Here is an 18540-nt window from a genome sequence, read left to right as displayed (position 1 = left end):
CTGCTTTTGACTTCCAATTTCTTCTCTTTTCCCCAGGATTTTGGAATTAACAGAACAGCTGTAGGGAGATTGCAAATGCATCTTTGGGAAGTCCTGAAGCATCGTTTATTTACAATATGTACAAAGAGAATTTTATGCTATCCAAGATATGACATTTGGTGGGTGTGCATGAGGACTTATTTTTTAATTTGATGCACTATATGTGATGAAAACGACCCAGCTACAAAGCCTGAAATCATTCAGAGGTTGGAGGAGAGACTCTCCGGTAAGCAGAAAGAAAAGGCAGGAGTGTTGATGAGATTGGTGGAGGACAGAGATCTAGGGCATAAACGTTAATACAATAATAATAATATTTTTTTATTTATACCCTGCCTCCGCCCTTCCCGGTTCAGAAAACTGGGCTCAGGGCGGCTAACAACAAATTTAAAATACTTAATTGATGCAACAAAAAACAGCATAAAATTCACTATAAAACGTGAATAACAATAAATTCAGAATTCAAAATCAATTTAAGGGGGAAATCCATCCAATAAGCATTAGATGATCACCAGGTCTAGCTGGCTAAATTAGTCCTATTTGGGCCAGCAAGGAGACCGGGGAGAATTAGCTGTGGGATCCCAGAGCGGGTAATCTTCATAAAAAGGGGAGGGGGAGAGAAGGAAGGGGAATAAAAGATCAGGCTAAGTTCAAATTGAAAGTCAGGTGGAATAGCTCTGTCTTACAGGCCCTGCAGAAGGAAGTTAAATCCTGCAGGGCCCTGGTCTCATGGGACAGAGCATTCCACCAGGTCGGAGCCATCACTTAGAAGGCCCTGGCAGGTCAGCCATACTGAAGCAAACTCGGCAGAGAACAATGTGAGAAAGACAATTGCAATGGGTTTATTCCGAGCAGTTAAGGCTCCCCAAATGTATTCTATAATATTTTAATCCATGAAATCCACATTTGTATAAAGGTTTTAATTGATCCTATCCCTTTTGTGTCTTCTGCAGGCACTGGAATCGCCCAACATGAGATCTTTCTCTCTGCTTTAACAGTGTATTGTGGCATCATTGTGAGAGGTCAAATTTGGCTTGGTTTATGCCTCCTCCTTCATACCCCAAAGGCAGCGCGATGGCCTCAGAGGCATCTTGGTTGTCTCTTCTTTGGGCCGGAATGGAAAGAGCTGCTGGGCAGCCACCTCAGGTAAGGGAAGGAGAATTGGGGAGGGCTGTTGTGTCATGCACACCCTTGCTCTTGAGATGTTCTGGCATTCCCTTGTACCACCTCCCCCCCCCCCCCTTTAACAGAGTTGGGTTTTGGTGGGAATTTCTATAACCTTTCTTCCATTCCTTCTGCCACCACATATCCTATCTGAATACTCCATTCCCAGCATAATGAAATACAGTGGTGCCCCGCAAGACGAATGCCTCGCAAGACGGAAAACTCGCTAGACGAAAGAGTTTTCCGTTTTGGAGGTGCTTCGCACAACAAATTTCCTATGGGCTTGCTTCGCAAGACGACAATGTCTTGCGAGTTCCTGCTGGTTTTTTTCCCCTCCCCCCCCCTCTTTTCTAAGCCGCTAAACCGCTTAGCTGATCCGATCAGCAGATAAGCCGCTAAAAGCCTCTAAAAGCCGCTAATAGCACTAATCCGCTAATCCTTCTATGGGCTTGCTTCGCAAGACGAAAAAAACCACTAGACGAAGAGAATCACAGAACGGATTCTTTTCGTCTTGCGAGGCACCACTGTATTATGCATGTGGTGGAATACAATTAATTTACTGAATACAAATGAATAACAATGGTTGCATGATTATGAGCGCTTTGCTTCAGACTGTGTTGTTGTTTTTTTGAAGTTTTTATTTATACTTTCCCAGTTTATACGTTTCATTAGTTTCACAATCAATTTAACATTTCAAAGTTTGACTTCCTTCTCCCTCTTTCTGCGGTTCCTTAAATTAATTTTGTAAATATCTCCTGCATATCCAAATTCATTAATTTGCTCATTTACTTATCTACTTTACATATATACTCTTATGAAACTGCAGGTTATTGCAATAATCCTGCCAATGTGTTTTATCTGTTTGCATTTTATCTGTAAATATTCAGTAAGCCATTTCCATTCTTTTATAAAAAGTTTGTTATCTTGATTTCTTATTCTTCCGGTATGTTTCGTCATTTCTGCATATTCCATAAGTTTTTGTATCCATCCTTCCTTTGCTGGGACTTCTACTTCTTTCCACTTTGGGGCAAGTAGCTACTACAGTGGTGTCTCGCAAGACGAAAAGATTTCGTTCCGCGAGTCTTTTCGTCTTGTGATGTTTTTCGTCTTGCGAAGCACGGTCCGTCGCAACTGCGCCTCTTCAAGCGGCTTTTAAAAAAAAGCGCAAGACGTTTTCGTCTTGCAAAGCAAGCCCATAGGGAAATTCGTCTAGCGAAGCAACGCAAAACCGAAAAACCCTTTCGTCTAGCGAGTTTTTCGTCTTGCGAGGCATTCGTCTTGCGGGGCACCACTTTACACTCTGTTTCAGACTTTTGCTATCTTAATGCAGATGCAACTACTAAAATGCTGAAGCCTTACTGATAAATTAGCTCTGCTTCACATCCACCAGCAAGTCTCTCAACACCATCTCCCAAACTCCACTCTCAACAACTCTCTGCTTGACTCTGAACTGAACTGCAGACAGTCTCACCATCACCGCTCAAACTCCTTTTCAAACTCATATCCAATTGCCAGTCACTACCAATATTCCAAACTCACTCACTTCCCCTATCTGTTTAGCGAAGTTTTTAATGTTTGATGTTTTATTGTGTTTTTAATAATCAGTTGGGAGTGGATTGGAAGGCCTGGCCAGATGGGCGGGGTATAAGTAATAAATTATTATTATTATTATTATTATTATTATTATTATTATTATTATTATTACATCTCCCTAACATTTTGTTTGATTCCTCTAATGTATTGGAAGCCTCCCAGAGTGGCTGCTGAAATCCAGCCCAATGGACGTGGCATAAACAAATAATAATTATTATTAATGTACTTCCCTCTGCTTTTACCTTAATGAGTATTAATGCCTGTGCATAAAATATTATGTACAAAAACCCAGAACCTCACAAGGGACTCTGAATTAATACAGTGGTGCCTCGCAAGACGAAATTAATTCGTTCCGCAAGTTTTTTCTTCTTGCGAGTTTTTCGTCTTGCGAAGCACGGTTTCCCATAGGAATGCATTGAAAATCAATTAATGCGTTCCTATGGAAACCGCTTGCCAGGCTGGTGGTGCGGAGAAGGGCTTTTCTCCCCACCGCAAGCCTTCAGGACAGGTACGGGAACAGAGGGGAAGGGGCGCAGCGCTTCTCCTCTGTTCCCGCGGCTTGCGGTGGGAGGAGGGTTTTTCCTCCCCACCGCCAACATTCAGAACAGCATTCTGAATGTTGGCGGTGGGAAGGAAAACCCTCCTCCCACAGCAAGTCTTCAGGACAGCCATCCGAAGGCTGGCGCGGGGAGAAGGGCTTTCCGCCCCACCGCCAGCCTTCGGAGGAGCCTTCCGAAGGCTGGCGCGGGGAGAAGGGCTTTCCGCCCCACCGCCAGCCTTCGGAGCAGCCTTCCGAAGGCTGGCGCGGGGAGAAGGGCTTTCCGCCCCACCGCCAGCCTTTGGAGGAGCCTTCCGAAGGCTGGCGCGGGGAGAAGGGCTTTCCGCCCCACCGCCAGCCTTCGGAGGAGGTCCGAGGACAGTGGGGAAGAAGCGCTGCGCTTCCCCGCTGTCCCGGAGATTTCCCTATGGGCTTTCGTCTTGCGAAGGAAGCCCATAGGGAAATTCGTTTTGCGAAGCGCCTCCAAAACGGAAAACCCTTTCGTCTAGCGGGTTTTCCGTCTTGCGAGGCGTTCGTCTTGCGGGGCACCACTGTACTCCTTTTTCTCTCTATGTTTGCACTGCAAAATCTCAAAGTCACCTAGTGGTCAGTAAATGGAACCACACATAGAGCAACATTAACTGTTTCCTCTTTTCAAACTGGGATAATTGTGCAGTTTTGGTCATTTGTGTTTCATTTTTATTCCAGGCATTCTTGGCATTTGAGGAGGTGGCTGTGTTTTTCACGGAGGAGGAGTGGGCCCTTCTGAATCCCAGCCAAAGAGCTCTGCACAGGGAAGTCATGGTGGAGAATTATGAGATGGTGGCCTCTCTAGGTAAGGGCGCTTCCTTCATGGATAGATGTTGAAGGTATGAATTCATTGTGCTTCTTGCAGCCTCACAATATGGGGGAGTTAGAGCAGTAAAATAACGAGATAAAACAACAGGACGCAGCACTAGAGGAAGCACTAACAGAACTTAAAAAGTAAAACGGGGGAAAGGGATAAAAACAAGTACTGAGGGTTGGTTACAGAGCAAAAACTTGCCTTCAAATGAGCCTTAGAGCTGAAGACCCTCCTTCCCAGCCCAGGCAGCCTTTCCTATCTCGTCTCCTCGGACAGGGGAATGGTTTTATCGGGTTCTCTCACATAAACAGAGGAGGGACTTTTTCACAGTCACAGGCAGCAGCCTATTTTATTTCCTTTTCTGCGTATACTGTAATGTTTAACCGTTGCTATGGCCATTGGCTAATGCGAATAAAGTCTTATCTATCTATCTGCTTAGAGATTTTATTTACAATCACATACTACAGTTTTAACTCGGAAGTCGAACACTCTGTTCAACTTCTGAAACGTTCAACTTCCAAAGCATGGCTTCTGATTGACTGCTGGAAGCTCCTGCAGCCAATTGGAAGCCGCGGAAGCCCCGTCAGATATTCAGCTTCCAAAAGAACATTCGAAAACTGGAACACTCCCAGTTTTTGATCGTTCGGGAGCCGGAACGTCCGACTCCCAAGGTGTTCGGGAGCTGAGGTACGACTGTAGACTAATTTTGTTTAAAAACTTAATATTTGCAGCTTGGGCTGGTTCGCCAACTTCAGTCCCTCTTTCATAGAGGTGAATTTCTCGCTGTGCTCCATTTTCTAGTAGCCTCCAGATTGAACTATTTCAATGTACATTACCTGGGACTGCCTGTTATGAGACCATTGGAATACTTTAGCCAGTTCAAAATGCAGCAACCCAATAATTGGCTGGCTTCCAGTGTGGTCTAGTGGTTAAGAACGGTGGACTCGTAATCTGGTGAACCGGGTTCGCTTCGCTGCTCCTCCACATGCAGCTGCTGGGTGACCTTGGGCTAGTCACACGTCTCTGAAGTCTCTCAGCCTCACTCACTTCACAGAGCGTTTGTCGTGGGGGTGGAAGGGAAAGGAGATTGTTGGCCACTTTGAGACTCCTTATTGTAGTGATAAAGCGGGATATGAAATCCAAACTCCTCTTCTTCTTTTTCATTTGGAACATGCATAATCCCTGTTTCAAAGCAGCTGCACCGGGTGTTGCCAGTTCATTTCTGGGCCCAGGTCAAGGTGCTTACATTAGTGTTTAAAGCCCTAAGTAACTTGAGCCTAAAATATTTGAAAGTTGGTGTCGTTCCATAAGGGCCATGTCAGGTGTTAAGATTTGCAGAGGGGGCCCTCCTGGTATTTCTGCTGCCATCGGTATTGTGGGAAGAAGACTTTCGTTGTGGCAGTTGTGGAACGCTCTCCCCACAAGTCATGCCTCTATCATCTTTAGTGTAGAGTTTTCACCCTTTGTCTTTGTAGAACCCCACTCCCTTTATGACCTGATATGGTTCTGTTCCATTTGGAATGGTTGAGCTCGGTTTAGAATTGTAGCTGCCTACCTGTGTTCTCGAAGCTACCAGCATGAGTTTGACCAAACTGCGGGAGGCAGTGGAAGACAGGAGTGCCATGGGGTCACGAAGAGTCGGACACGACTAAACGACTAAACCACAACAACCTGTTTTTGAGCATATTATATTGTTGTAACTGAGCCTGGAACATTATGATGAAGTGCAGGCAAGGAACCAGTATATAAAGCACCTTTTAAGTTGTTTGACTTGGAACAGGTGGATGTTTTGTGGTCGAAAAGTAACTAGTATTTTTTGTTCCCTTGAAAGAATCAGACCTCCGCTCCTGCTGGGGAGAATATCCATTTATCCAGGATCTCAAAGAAGGAGAGACATCAACAGGTAGCTCTGCCTAGATGTGTTGTGGGGCCCTTTTTGGTCTGGGAATTGAAGGATTTCCCCATTTTGGAGTAATATCCCAGGCAAATTGACCCAGCAAGCTGTGATGCCTCCTCCTGGACATCTTTCCAGGGGGATTTGACAGATTCATTGAGGATAAGACTGTCAGTGGCTACTACCTATGTCGGCTAGGTGCTACTTCTTGAAACAGGGAAAGCCATATGGCCCTTGAAACTCTTCCCAGGTCCCACCACCTCTCAAGGAACCCCATTGTCTCTACAGGCCATCACGAAAATGCCACTTGCCATTTTTAATCAATATGTTGCACGGGACCCATTGAAAGTGCACTGATGGCAAGCATTTTCTGCTAGCTTAAAATACCGTATTTTTCGCCCTATAGGATGCACTTTCCCCCCTCCAAAAATGAGGGGGAAATGTGTGTGCGTCCTATGGGGCGAATGCAGGCTTTCGCTGAAGCCTGGAGAGCGAGAGGGGTCGGTGCCCACCAACCCCTCTCGCTCTCCACGGTTCAGGAAGCTATCCGCAAGCCTAGGGAGCCCGGCGGGAGTTCCCGCCGGGCTCCCTAGGCTTGCAGATAGCAGCCTGCATCCCAAAGCCTGGGGCGTGCTGAGGAGCGCGCCCCAAGCTTCGGGCAGATATCCGCAAGCCTGGGGAGCCCGGCAGGAATTCCCGCCGGGCTCCCGAGGCTTGCGGATAGCAGCCTGTTCTGGGGTCGGGGGAAGCTTGGGCTTCCCCCACCCCAGCCCCGCACCTGGGGGAGGAAATATTTTTTTTCTTTATCCCCCCCCCAAAAAAAAAACTAGGTGCGCCCTATGGGCCGGTGTGCCCTATAGGGCGAAAAATACGGTAAATATTACAAACTTAGGGAATAATATACCTATGGGAAATGTGATTGACCTGGAAGTAAGCGACAGAAGTAGAAACTGGCACTAAAGTACCAGTGTAAAGTTGGCACCTTTGTTACTGTTGAGTTTCTGAATGGGGAATTGAAAGGAAAATGGTGGAAAAAGAGACTTCTGTGCCTGGTGACAAAAAGTGGGATATGAACCCTAAAATAAATTTTATTTGATTGCCTTAGACCAGGGATGTCCAACACCCAAGAGACTGCAGTCTACTCAGAGAATAGATAGATAGATAATTTATTACGGTTGGAGACCAGCTTATAAAACATACTTGGGGGTACAATCCTAGAAGGAAAACAAACATTTAAAACAATATACAACAATAAATTTAAAATTTATAAATGCGATAAGCGTATCGACACTTAAAACTTTAAGATAAGCTGCCACAGAGAGATGAACCAGAGTCACCCATGGAACCGAGTTTGGGGATTTTCTTAACGAACTAGTTTGAGTCGGGGGATGGTCTGCGCCTACAGATCTGTACACAGAATCTGGCGACCATCTGGGTCATCTTATGATCTTTGCCTAACAGGAAAAGGTCAAAATGTTGCTTTTCTGGGAGGTCAGTGAGCCTCACCAGCAGGGGATCAATGGTTTTACTACGTGCCTCTTTATAAAAGGGTCATCTAAGGAACAAGTGCTCCGGGCTTCCTATATCCCCCAATGAACAGGCGCAAAGTCTCTGAGCATAAGGGACTTTTTTAAAGGCTCCTTCCAGGACCGGCGAGGGCAGAGCCGAGCTTCTGGCGAGTGTAAAAGCCCTTCTTGCATTTTTGGATACGAGAACGAAGAGACATGCTGCCGGTGCGGCTATATCTCTCTTGATTTCTCCAATTTTATAGTTGGGGCACCTTGAGCATTCCTGTTGTCTCTTGGTGTCTATGATTCTTTACTCACAGAATAAAAAACTAGCAGGGGATTTGAAAATGTTGAACTTGGGGAAAGGGGGAAATTCACTCACCAAAAGATCGCCAAGGAAACAGTCAGCCTCATAGTGAACACACCGTCTTCCGTTATAGCAATCATGTGCGAATGGAGGGTGGGGCCAGGTGCTCTTTTGACACCACAAATGAAAGGGAGCCCACGATCTACCAAAACCCCCCAGGGCTCAACAAGTAGATTGCGATCGACCTGTTGGACATCCCTGCCTTAGACTAACACATTCAGAAGGCAACCTCAGTTTCAGCTTTGGATAGTCAAAGGAGGGGTTGTCCATGTGTGAAGATGCTAAAACCGGAGAAACAGCTACTTAGGTTTTATTATGGTGGTGATGATTTTATTATTTGTACCCCGCCCATCTGACTGGGTTGCCCCAGCCACTCTGTGCGGCTTCCAATGTATATAAAAACGAAACATTGCACATTAAGAAGCCGTTGATTCCAAAGGAAGTCCTTTGTTTCTGCCTTGAAATTCAAATGCTGTTTCCTTTTGTCTATCTCCACACAAACAGATTATAGGCAGAACAACTGGAATTATACAGAGCTCTCTGAGGTGCCGTTGGGAAGAGCGAAGAGTGAATCACAGAAAGAGATGTTTTTAGATCTTAGAGAACTCAAAAAGGATGAAGGAAACCTGTCGAAGAACGAAGAAAAGAAATGCTCTACTTCTCTGGTCGTTGATGCCCATGAACCCCCAATCTCACAGGAAGACCACAATGAAAACAGCAGGAAATTACGTCCACTGTGTGGAGAGATATTTCAATATGAATCACAATTAAATATACATTACAAAATCCACACAGGGGTGGACACATTTAAACCAATAGAGTGTGAAAAGACCGTGCCCAGTAGCTTACCAAAATATCAAAATACCCACACAGCAGACAAAGCATTTAAGTGCATGGAGTGTGGAAAGAGCTTCAGTCAGAGAGGTAACCTTATTCGTCATCAAATGACACATTCAGGAGAGAAACCATTTGAATGCAGAGAGTGTGGGAAGAGGTTCAGTCAGAGCAGTCACCTTACTGCACATCACAGAACACACACTGGGGAGAAGCCATTTAAATGCATGGAGTGTGGGAAGAGCTTCCGGTTGAGCAGTCTCCTTACTTTACATCACAGAACGCACACAGGGGAGAAACCGTTTAAATGCATGGCGTGTGGGAAGAGCTTCGTTGTGAGATCGTGCCTCACGTTACATGAAAGAGCCCACACAGGGCAGAAATCATTTAAATGCATGGAGTGCGGGAAGAGCTTCAGTCAGAGCAGTAACCTTATTCGTCATCAGATAACACATTCCGGAGAGAAACCGTTTAACTGCATGGTGTGTGGAAAGAAATTCAGCCAGAGCAGCCACCTTACTGCACATCACAGAACCCACACAGGGGAGAAACCTTTTCAGTGCGTAGTGTGTGGAAAGAATTTCCGTTGGAGCAGTCTCCTGACTTTACATCAGAGAGCTCACACAGGGGAGAAGCCATTCAAATGTACCGGGTGTGAAAAGTGCTTCACTGTGAGATCTTGCCTCACTTTACATGAAAGGACCCACACAGGACAGAAATCATTTAAATGTCTGGAGTGCGGGAAGAGCTTCAGTCAGAGTGGTCACCTTATTCGGCATCAGATAACACATTCCAGAGAAAAACCATTTAAATGTGTGGAGTGTGGCAGTACCTTTACTCGGCATTCTCAACTTATCCGTCATCAAAGAACACACACAGGAGAGAAACCATTTCAGTGTGTGGAGTGTGGAAAGAGTTTCTGCTTCAGCAGTCACCTTACTCAACATCTGAGAACCCACTCAGGGGAGAAGCCGTTCCAATGTGCAGAGTGTGGAAAGAGCTTCAGTTTTAGCAGTCACCTCACTCGACATCATCGAACCCACACCGGAGAGAAGCCATTTCAATGCATGGAGTGTGGAAAGAGCTTCAGTGAGAGCATTAACCTTACTGTACATCTGAGAACCCACACAGGGGAGAAACCATTGAAATGCACAGAGTGTGGAAAGAGTTTTAGTCACAGCAATAGCCTTGCTACACATAAGAGAATCCACACTGGCGAGAAGCCATTTCGATGCACAGAGTGTGGAAAGAGCTTTAGCCACCTTGCTGGCCTTCATGCACATAAGATAACACACACCGGGGAGAAACCATTTCAGTGCATGGAGTGTGGGAAGAGGTTCAGCTCCAGCAGCCACCTGACTCGACATCTTCGAACACACTCGGGGGAGAAACCATTTCCCTGCATGGAGTGTGGAAAGAGCTTCAGTCAAAGCAGTCAGCTTAGTACACATCAGAGAACACACACAGGAGAGAAACCCTTTAAATGCACGGAGTGTGGAAAGCGCTTCAGTGCAAAGAGTATCCTTACTAAGCATCAGAGAAGCCACACAGGGGAGAAACCATTCAAATGCATGGAGTGTGGAAAGAATTTCAGCCGGAGCAGCAACCTTACTAGACATTATAGGACACACACCAGAGTGATGGCAGGGAGGCATTTAAAATAGCTTCAGCTGATATATCAAGGGATATATGCCAGTGGGGGATAGGTGTTTAACACTTCTGGGTTATGGGAAAGTTTTGCCAGACATCTACGGGGCATCACTGCCCTCCTCCAGCCTCTCTTGCGGTGATGGGAGAATTGCAAGTGTGTGGAGGGTGATCATACATGTAGTGGCTGACACACGTGGTACAAACACACCAACAGCTCCAACATATGAATGGAATGCTTAACACGGAGACAATAAGCGCCACTCAGTCGTCTTAACATGAACAGTGATCCTGGAGATGATCATTTTTAAAGGACTGTTCCTCATGATTTCATTTGATTTATCACATTGCTTAAGGCAAGCGTGAGGAGTGTGTGGTTCACCACATATTACCAGACGACTAACCATTGGCCGTAAGGACTGAGGCTGATGGGAATTTTGACATTCAGAAAGCCGTAGGTTTCCTGCCAGTGACTTAACAGATCCTTGAAAGTGGATGCATAGAGTTAGGAGCTGTGGCCTAATTTGGTGGTTGGCAACAGAGTTTGGGTAAAGACTGGGCAAGACTGCCTGGGCTGCGATTGAGGGATGGCGAGGGGCAGGGGACCCGGCAGCCTTCAGTGATGAACTTCACCTCTTTCCTAGCACCCCATCATTATGGTAGCCTCCGGCATCCTGCAGCACCAAGCATGAGAGTGTTAAGAATATTGTTAAGTATATTGTATGGGGAAAGGTATGAGATTTTGAAGAGGGCAAAAAAAGCCCCTTTTTTCATCTTGACGCTCTTCATGACTTTACACTGGGTTGGGATCCTAGACTGATCCCTGACTGAGCTCAGACTTCACACACACAGTGTTTTATCTTAGATTATCATGGATGTGATTTCTCCTAACCTGTAGGAGCTTGTTCCCTAGAACGTGATACTGTTAGGACAGCTGGAAAAGCAGGAAGCTTTAACTAAGGAGCTTTTTGAGTTTACGTGCACCAAGGTAGGTTTAAGGCATGGTTAAGTCTATAGTTATTTTTAATCTTGCATGCTAATATTCTTGTGTGCAATATTGTTTACTCATAGAGTTGTAGTCTAACTTTTTTATGTACAGTGCACTTTTGATTTACTATTGATATTCTTGATGGACTATGTTTGCTCCTTTCATAAACAAATGCATTCTCTGGTCTTCTGATGATGTACTTAAGGGAGGGAGCCGGTGTTTGTCCACAGGCAGCTTTCTGGGTCATGTGGCCAGCCAGGACTAAACCGCTTTGGCGCAACAGAACACAGTGACGGAAACCAGAGTGCACAGAAACGCCGTTTACCTTCCCGTTGAAGCGGTACCTATTTATCTACTTGCACTGGCGTGCTTTCAGACTGCTAGGTTGGCAGGAGCTGGGACAGAGCAACGGGAGCTCACTCCATCGCAGGGATTTGAACCATCAACCTTCTGATCGGCAAGCCCAAGAGGCTCAGTGATTTCAACCACAGCATCACCCGAGGTAAACAGTCTTTGGCCAGACATATCAATGGTGTGACTCACTGGAAGGCAGCTTCCAGTGTGCGGAATTTCTAGGGATAACAAATCCATTTTGCCAGATTGTCAGTTACCTTCCATTGTACATTGTGTGTATCTGAAGAAGTGTGCATACACACAAAAGCTCATACCAATAACAAACCTAGTTGGTCTCTAAGGTGCTACTGGAAGGAATTTTATTTTTTATTTTGTTCCTCTATTGTACACATGGTGGTCTTATGCTGAGAGGTCAGTCTAACAGGGTCATCCATATCCTACACCAGGAAGGGGTTTCTACATACTGAGGGTGGGGGAAATGATTCCCCAAGTTGTCCAACAGTTCAAATACATCCTCAAGCACTGTATAAAGCCCTGCATGGCAGAGGGACCAGATTGATCAAAGGATCACCTGCATCCACATAGTCTTGCCTGCAACTTGCAATCCAGCTCCCAGGACTGTTTCAGGGTCTATCAATAAACATGACTGGACAGGTAAATGGACACAGCAGGGCCTTTTCTGTAGCGGCTTCACAACGATGGAATGCAATTGTTCAGATGAGGCTGGCCCTGCCTTTCACATATATAAATCTCTTCCAAAAGTGTTTAATCCGTTTTTTTCTTCAAAAAACTTTTTTTTGAGCCTAGGAATGGGAGCAGGTAGCTCACACAAGGCTTTGCTTCATAGCTACTATTACAGCTTAGATTAAAATTATTAAGCAGAAGACCTCCCATATAGCAAGGGTTCAGAATGATATATAACATGGCAAAAGCATAAATGAGATTAGCTGTAGAGACATTCGGTTAAATTTGACGATTCTGTAGATTTTCCTGTAAGGAGCTTAAGGGGGAAAAAATGATTCTTTTTTTAAGCACACCAGTTCTGAAGAAACAGAAATAAATTTAACTTATTCCAAAGCCAGTTCAACCAGTGACCCTTTCAAAGAGGGCAAGCTATTCGGGGAGGGACTGAAAAACCCCATGGTAGAGACTAGAGGCAAAAAGATGTTTCCACATAAAAGGATTGAAAGGAGTCAGAAGGGGCTCTTGTTCCTCTTTTCATCCCTACAAGGATCCTTCCACAACACAGATTCAAAGAGCTATAACCCCTCCTGGGAATGAGGCAGTGTTTCTTAAACAGAAACAAGTGTGCCCAGAACTCCTTCAAGCATCCTCTTCTTTGGTGATCACTCGTAGCTGAGTCAGATTGTCTTCCATGAACACAGTTTTAGGAGTGAGTCTGTAAGTGACTGTGGAGGCCACTTCTGGATCCACACATCCTTCCACAGTGGGGACATAGGTTTCCGGGCAGGAGTTCTGATCTCAATGAGGGTTTGCCAAGCGTGCCTTCCTCTTAGCATGTTTCTCCCTTTCATCCTGAATTTGAGCTTCTTCAAAGCCCATGACACCTTTGGAGCGCTCGCAGGCAAGTGTTTCCCAGTTGTCGGTGTTTATACTACATTTTTTAAGATTTGCTTTACCTCTTTTGTTGACCACCAGCATTACACTTTCCATTTTTAAGTTTGGAATAGAGTAGTTGCTTTGGAAGACAATAATCAGGCATCTGCACAACATGATCAATTCTTCAAGCAGCCTCAGGGTAGTAACTACAAGGGAGGCGAGAGGCAGCCAACAGCAACAGGCCAGAACCACAGTGTGGATCTGGCTGCTACCTTATTCTCTTTATGTTTCCAAATGTTGGGGAAATGGAGGGCTATCCCAGGTCCTAAGATCGTCAATTCGTACCTGAACCAAATGGATTCATTGAAGACCATCCCAGAGGGTCTCAGACCTGTAGCTTTGTCTCCCTGGATCTGACCGAGGCATCCCTCCACATCCTAGTTCACCCAGACCATCCCATATTTCTGTGTTTTGCATACCAGGGCAGGCCTTTCCAGTACAAAGGTCTCCCCTGTGGATTGGCTCCAAACCCCAGGACATTCTCAAATGTGCTAGTAGCTGTGGTAGCCCATGTAAGGAAGAAGGCCATTCACCTATTTCCCCCCCCCCCATACCTGGACTATATCATGATCCACTCAGACTCTCCAATAGGTCAAGAGCAACGTAGCAGAGACCCTAGACTATCTGCAGAGTCGTATTTTCATGGTGAGCATGGAAACAAGCCGGCTGGCCCTAGCACAGATCATAGTGCACCTGGGAGTGGTGATAGACACCAAGCAAGGCATGGTGAGTATTAACTCAGTGAGCATAGAAAGATTTGGAGGGCAGTCTGGAGGTGGGCAAAATTTGCCCCCATCTTCAGAGGGGTGGGGAGAAGACCCAGGTAATGCCTGAGCAGTCAGCTTGACATCAATACCCAGAAAAGACCTAGAACAGATAATTCAGTCTTGTCAGTGAGCACTTAGAATAGGATGTTGTGTTTTCCAGTCAGCTTTGCCATCTCAGTGTAGTCTATCAACTTGGCTTGCCATTCTTCTCTGGTAGGGACTTTTATCATCTTTCCAACTCTGAGCCAATAACATCCGCACGGCTGTTGTTCCATACATAAAAAGTCTTTTCTGCTCCTTCAGAATATTGGTACCTGGAAAACTCAGAAACCAAGAGGATAAAAACTTTATAAAAGAGTGGGGGGAAATTACCAGTTATCTAGGAGACCACTGTAAGAAGATAGAAACGAGCAGTATTTTGGCACACTTTTAGTGTAAAAAATATTGTGGATAATATGGTTTGATATAATAACTGGAGCACAGACTAATATTTAGCTGTAGATGTTTCAAAACAAGACCGTGGACGGGATGGGGGGAAGTCACGAGATTCTGTATTTTTAATAAAATGTCTTTTTTTAAAAAAAAAGAATATTACTAACATTCAGCATGAATTTCTCAAAAGAAAGCCATGCCTGGTGAATCTCATTTCTTTCTTTTTTATACAGTTACAAGCTTAGTAGATCAGGGGAATGCTGTGGACATAGTGTGTCTTGATTTCAGTAAGGCTTTTGACAGAGTCCCCCATGATATTCTTGCAAGGAAGTTGGTAAAATATGGGTTGGACAAGGTACTGGTAACTGTTAGGTGGATTTGTAGCTAATTGACTAACCGAACCCAAAATGTGCTCATCAATGGTTCCTCATCATCCTGGGGGGAAAATGATAGGTGGGGTGCCACAGGGTTCTGTCCTTGGCCCTTTTTCTGTTCAATGTCTTCATAAAGGACTTGAATGAAATAATGGAGGGAATGCTCATCAGATTTCCAATGACACCAAAGTGGGAGCGGTAAATGACCTTAACTGATGGGAGAACTGGGCCCAAACTAACAAAATGAATTTCAGTAGGGACTAATGTATGGTTCTACATTTAGGCAGAAATAACCAGCTTCATAAATATGAGCCAGGGGACACCTCACTTTCCAGGAGTACAAGGGGAAAGGATTTAGGAGTATTACTAGAGCACAAGCTTAACGTGAGTCAACAGTGTGATGCAGGAGCAGAAAAACCTAATGCTATTCTAGGCTGCATCAACAGAAGTCTTCTGTTCTGATCAAGGTAAGTGATAGTAAGCTCTCTTGTGCCTTGCTCAAACCACACCTGGAGTACTGTGTCCAGTTCTGGGCACCACAATTTAAGGAGGATGTCGACATGCTCAAATACCTTGGAGAGTAGGATGCAAAGCAATGGGTTCAAATTACAAGGAAGGAGATTCGGACAGCATTAGTAAGAACTTTCTGGCAGTAAAAACTGTTTGACAGTGGAACAGACTACCTCATAAGGCGATAGACTCTTCACTAGAGGTTTTTAAACATGAGATTGTATGGCCACCTGCCAGGGATTATTTAGCTGAGATTCCTGCATTTCAGGGGGTTGGACTATATGAACTTTGGGGGACCGTCCAACTCTACAATTCTCATGATCAGGCAGTTATTGCAAACCTGTTTTTCTCTGTCTCTGTCCCTTGAGTCACCCAGATTGTCCAGGAGATTTCAGAGGAGGTGGACCTCCTTAACCTCAATAATTATATCAAAATAATGGTGATTTGTTTACGTGCTCCAGGGATTCCCCCCAGAATGGCCTTTGAGACCAATAGCATAAACATCAGAATCACAGGCAGGGATGAGGTTACTTCTTGTAACAAGCCTGAAAGAAGTGGGAGGCTACTTATGGTTATCCTTGCGTTCGAAGCAGGCAGAGCCAAGATGATCTTGCTGCTGCTGCTGCTGCTGCTGCTGCTAATGCCCAGCGGAGCAAATGGGATGCTGAAAGCCAAATGTCCAGTGGAGGTCTTCAGGCAAAAGGATGCACTGAATTATTACAGGCCAGGAGACCACCTCATTAGTGGCATCATCGCTCCGAAAATTGCTAAATTCGAACCATATGTGCTTTCCTGGCCACCCACGACTAAGATTGGGAGGTAAGTGACCTGCCCATCTCCTTCCTTTGTCCCTCTGTTGGGAGTGAGATTTAGAACTTGAGAAGAGCCCGCTGGATCAGGCCAATGGTCCCTCCAGTCCAGCATCTTCATCCCACAGTGGCCATGCTGGCAGGATTGGCGCACAACAGCATGCTCCCCTACTGTGATTTCCAGCAACAATAGCGAGAAAGCCAAAATCCAGAGGGCAGCTGAGAGTTTTGGGGCTGCAATGTGACCTAAGAGCAAGCAGAGAAAGAGAGCCATGTTGGATCTCTGCTCGAATCCAAGGCTGTGGCTTTGGGGTGGTAATGCTGTGAAGCCCTCCATCATAGGCTCAGGTTCTATATTTGTGTAAATAAACCCTTTATCCTAAAGACACCAGAGTCCCTGCAGTGGTTCATTCCCAAAAGGAAAGACGAACCCTGGGTAACCCCTAAAATCCCACATAGCTGAAGATGTGTTTCCTAGAGGAGAGCCAGTGAGTGAGGTGTGCCAGAGTTGAAATGGAGGGGGAGTGCAGCTTGAGAAAATTGGAGCCGTGGCTAAGCCAGCAGCTTGACAGAGCAGACCCGCTGCTGGTGGAGTGGGTGAGAAGTCTCAGAGGGGAGGAAAGCTCGACTCCCTGCAAGATAAGGGCCCTGCTGGATGAGATGAGCTACAGGGGGTTTGACGTGAGCCAGGAGCCCCGCTGCAAGGCACCTTAGATGATAGGGGTGGCCAGAGAAATCCAGGGTGTGGCTGGGCAGCTGAGGGGCTTGGACAGCAAAGAGAGGGCAGGCAGACAGGTGCAGAGGAGCTTCTACTGTGGGAAAAGGGGTGCAGGAGGAAAGTGCCTCAGTGGAGGGCAAACAGCAGGATGGAGAAGAGCTGCTGCTGCTGCTAGATCTCTTCCGGTGGGTGGGGTCAGGGGAACAGCTGACTCCTGCTGAATTGGGTGAGAGAAAACCCTTCAATGATTTCCCCTCTTGGGTGCTCCAAGATGACCTTGTGGGGTGAGGACCAGTCCCTGTACCGGGTGCAGGTTTTAAGCAAGCCCCAGCAGCCAGGGTCATCCAGGATTCCATAAGTTTGGGGACCAAGAGCCATTGGGGAGATTCTCTACCTCTATCAAAGAGACATTGGGAGTAAGCCAAGAGTGGAATTTCTGGCTAGTAACTTGGGTGGACTGGGCCAGCTGATCTTGAAGATGGTCTCCGCCAGATGAAGACTTGTGGAAGTACTTTGATTTGGAGTTTGGGGAAGGGGGTGAAGTGGACTGGCTCTGGGGCAGTAAGAGGGGGAAAGGTGAAGGCGACCACCAGTGTGCCAGAGAGACTCACTCGGACTGGAATGTGATTTTGATGCCTCTGTTCCACAACCACATGGCAGGCCAACGGGATATTGAAGGGCTCCCAAAAGATTGAACCTGTGATTTTAGCCCTGAAATCACTGTTGATCTACTTGAACTGAGAACCCTGTGAAATGCCAAGACAAAGAGCCATGCAGGCAACAAACTGCATGGTGTTGGGGTTTGTGCTTTTGGCATCTGTTTATTTACTTTCTGCAGGGATCCTTCCTGCAAGTTTTGGCCATGGTGTATGAAATGCTGTTGATTTGTGCTTTTTGCATGTTTTTGTGGGAATGGGTTGGTGGTTTTTAGGAACTGTTCAGATAACTCTGTGTGTGTGTGTGTGTGTGTGTGTGTGTGTGTGTGTGTTTGAAAGCGGCTCTGTGCTGCAGGAGCACAAGAATGAGCAAGGCCTTTGGTTAACGCAGCTCAGGTGCCGAGGTTTGCATCCTGGCTGAAACATGTCAGGAACTCATCATATTTGGGCTGCCCAATGTGAGTGGGTAAGCTGCTCTGTGATGCAGAACTCTGTGATGCAGAGTGTTCGCCAATGAGAAAGAGCCTGCTTGGCAGGGGGTTGGACTCGATGGCCCTTGTGGTCTCTTCCAACTCTATGATTCTATGCTTGAAGCTAAGTTGGGTTAAAAGTCTAATTGGGTTCTACTTCACTGTCTTGTCTTTCTAGAAGGAAGCCGCATTTTGCTGTTTGGTTGCACATATGGGGACAGGTTTCTGGTTCTGGGGTGGGGTAGTGCTATGAGCTTGTGGGTGCCAGATCCCTGTAATTCTTAGATTCAGCAAGTGTTAGAATTCAGTCAAGGCTCCTCTTATCCTTGGATTCAGCAAGTGTTCAAATCGAATCAAGACTTTTAATATTTGAAGTGTAAGGAGGACAAACGAAGGGCTCTGTGGAAGACAGTAAAT

The 18540-nt window shown here is 45.9% G+C and overlaps 1 protein-coding gene across 7 annotated transcripts in view; it reads left to right on the top strand.

Annotated features, from left to right (window-relative positions):
• The window catches only part of LOC308580437 (uncharacterized protein), a 27474-nt gene extending 15875 nt beyond the window's left edge, over positions 1 to 11599 (top strand). For 4 of the 7 annotated variants that reach the window (XM_081182072.1, XM_081182071.1, XM_081182069.1 and 1 more), the window contains exons 2-6: positions 37 to 265; positions 990 to 1182; positions 4040 to 4166; positions 6007 to 6078; positions 8449 to 11599. In XM_081182072.1, coding sequence (XP_081038198.1) covers positions 1078 to 1182; positions 4040 to 4166; positions 6007 to 6078; positions 8449 to 10442 — 2298 coding nt within the window. In that variant the 5' untranslated portion in view covers positions 37 to 265; positions 990 to 1077 and the 3' untranslated portion in view covers positions 10443 to 11599. The remainder of the gene's footprint in view (positions 1 to 36; positions 266 to 989; positions 1183 to 4039; positions 4167 to 6006; positions 6079 to 8448) is intronic. The other 3 variants (XM_081182068.1, XM_081182067.1, XM_081182073.1) reach the window with 2 other exon arrangements.
• Positions 11600 to 18540: the final 6941 nt, after the last annotated feature.

The sequence above is a fragment of the Podarcis bocagei genome (genome assembly GCF_964188305.1).
Source record: "Podarcis bocagei genome assembly, chromosome: 2".
Lineage (NCBI taxonomy): Eukaryota > Metazoa > Chordata > Lepidosauria > Squamata > Lacertidae > Podarcis > Podarcis bocagei.
The sequence above is the reverse complement of the archived record's forward strand: the minus strand, read 5'-3'. Positions and strand labels throughout refer to the sequence as shown.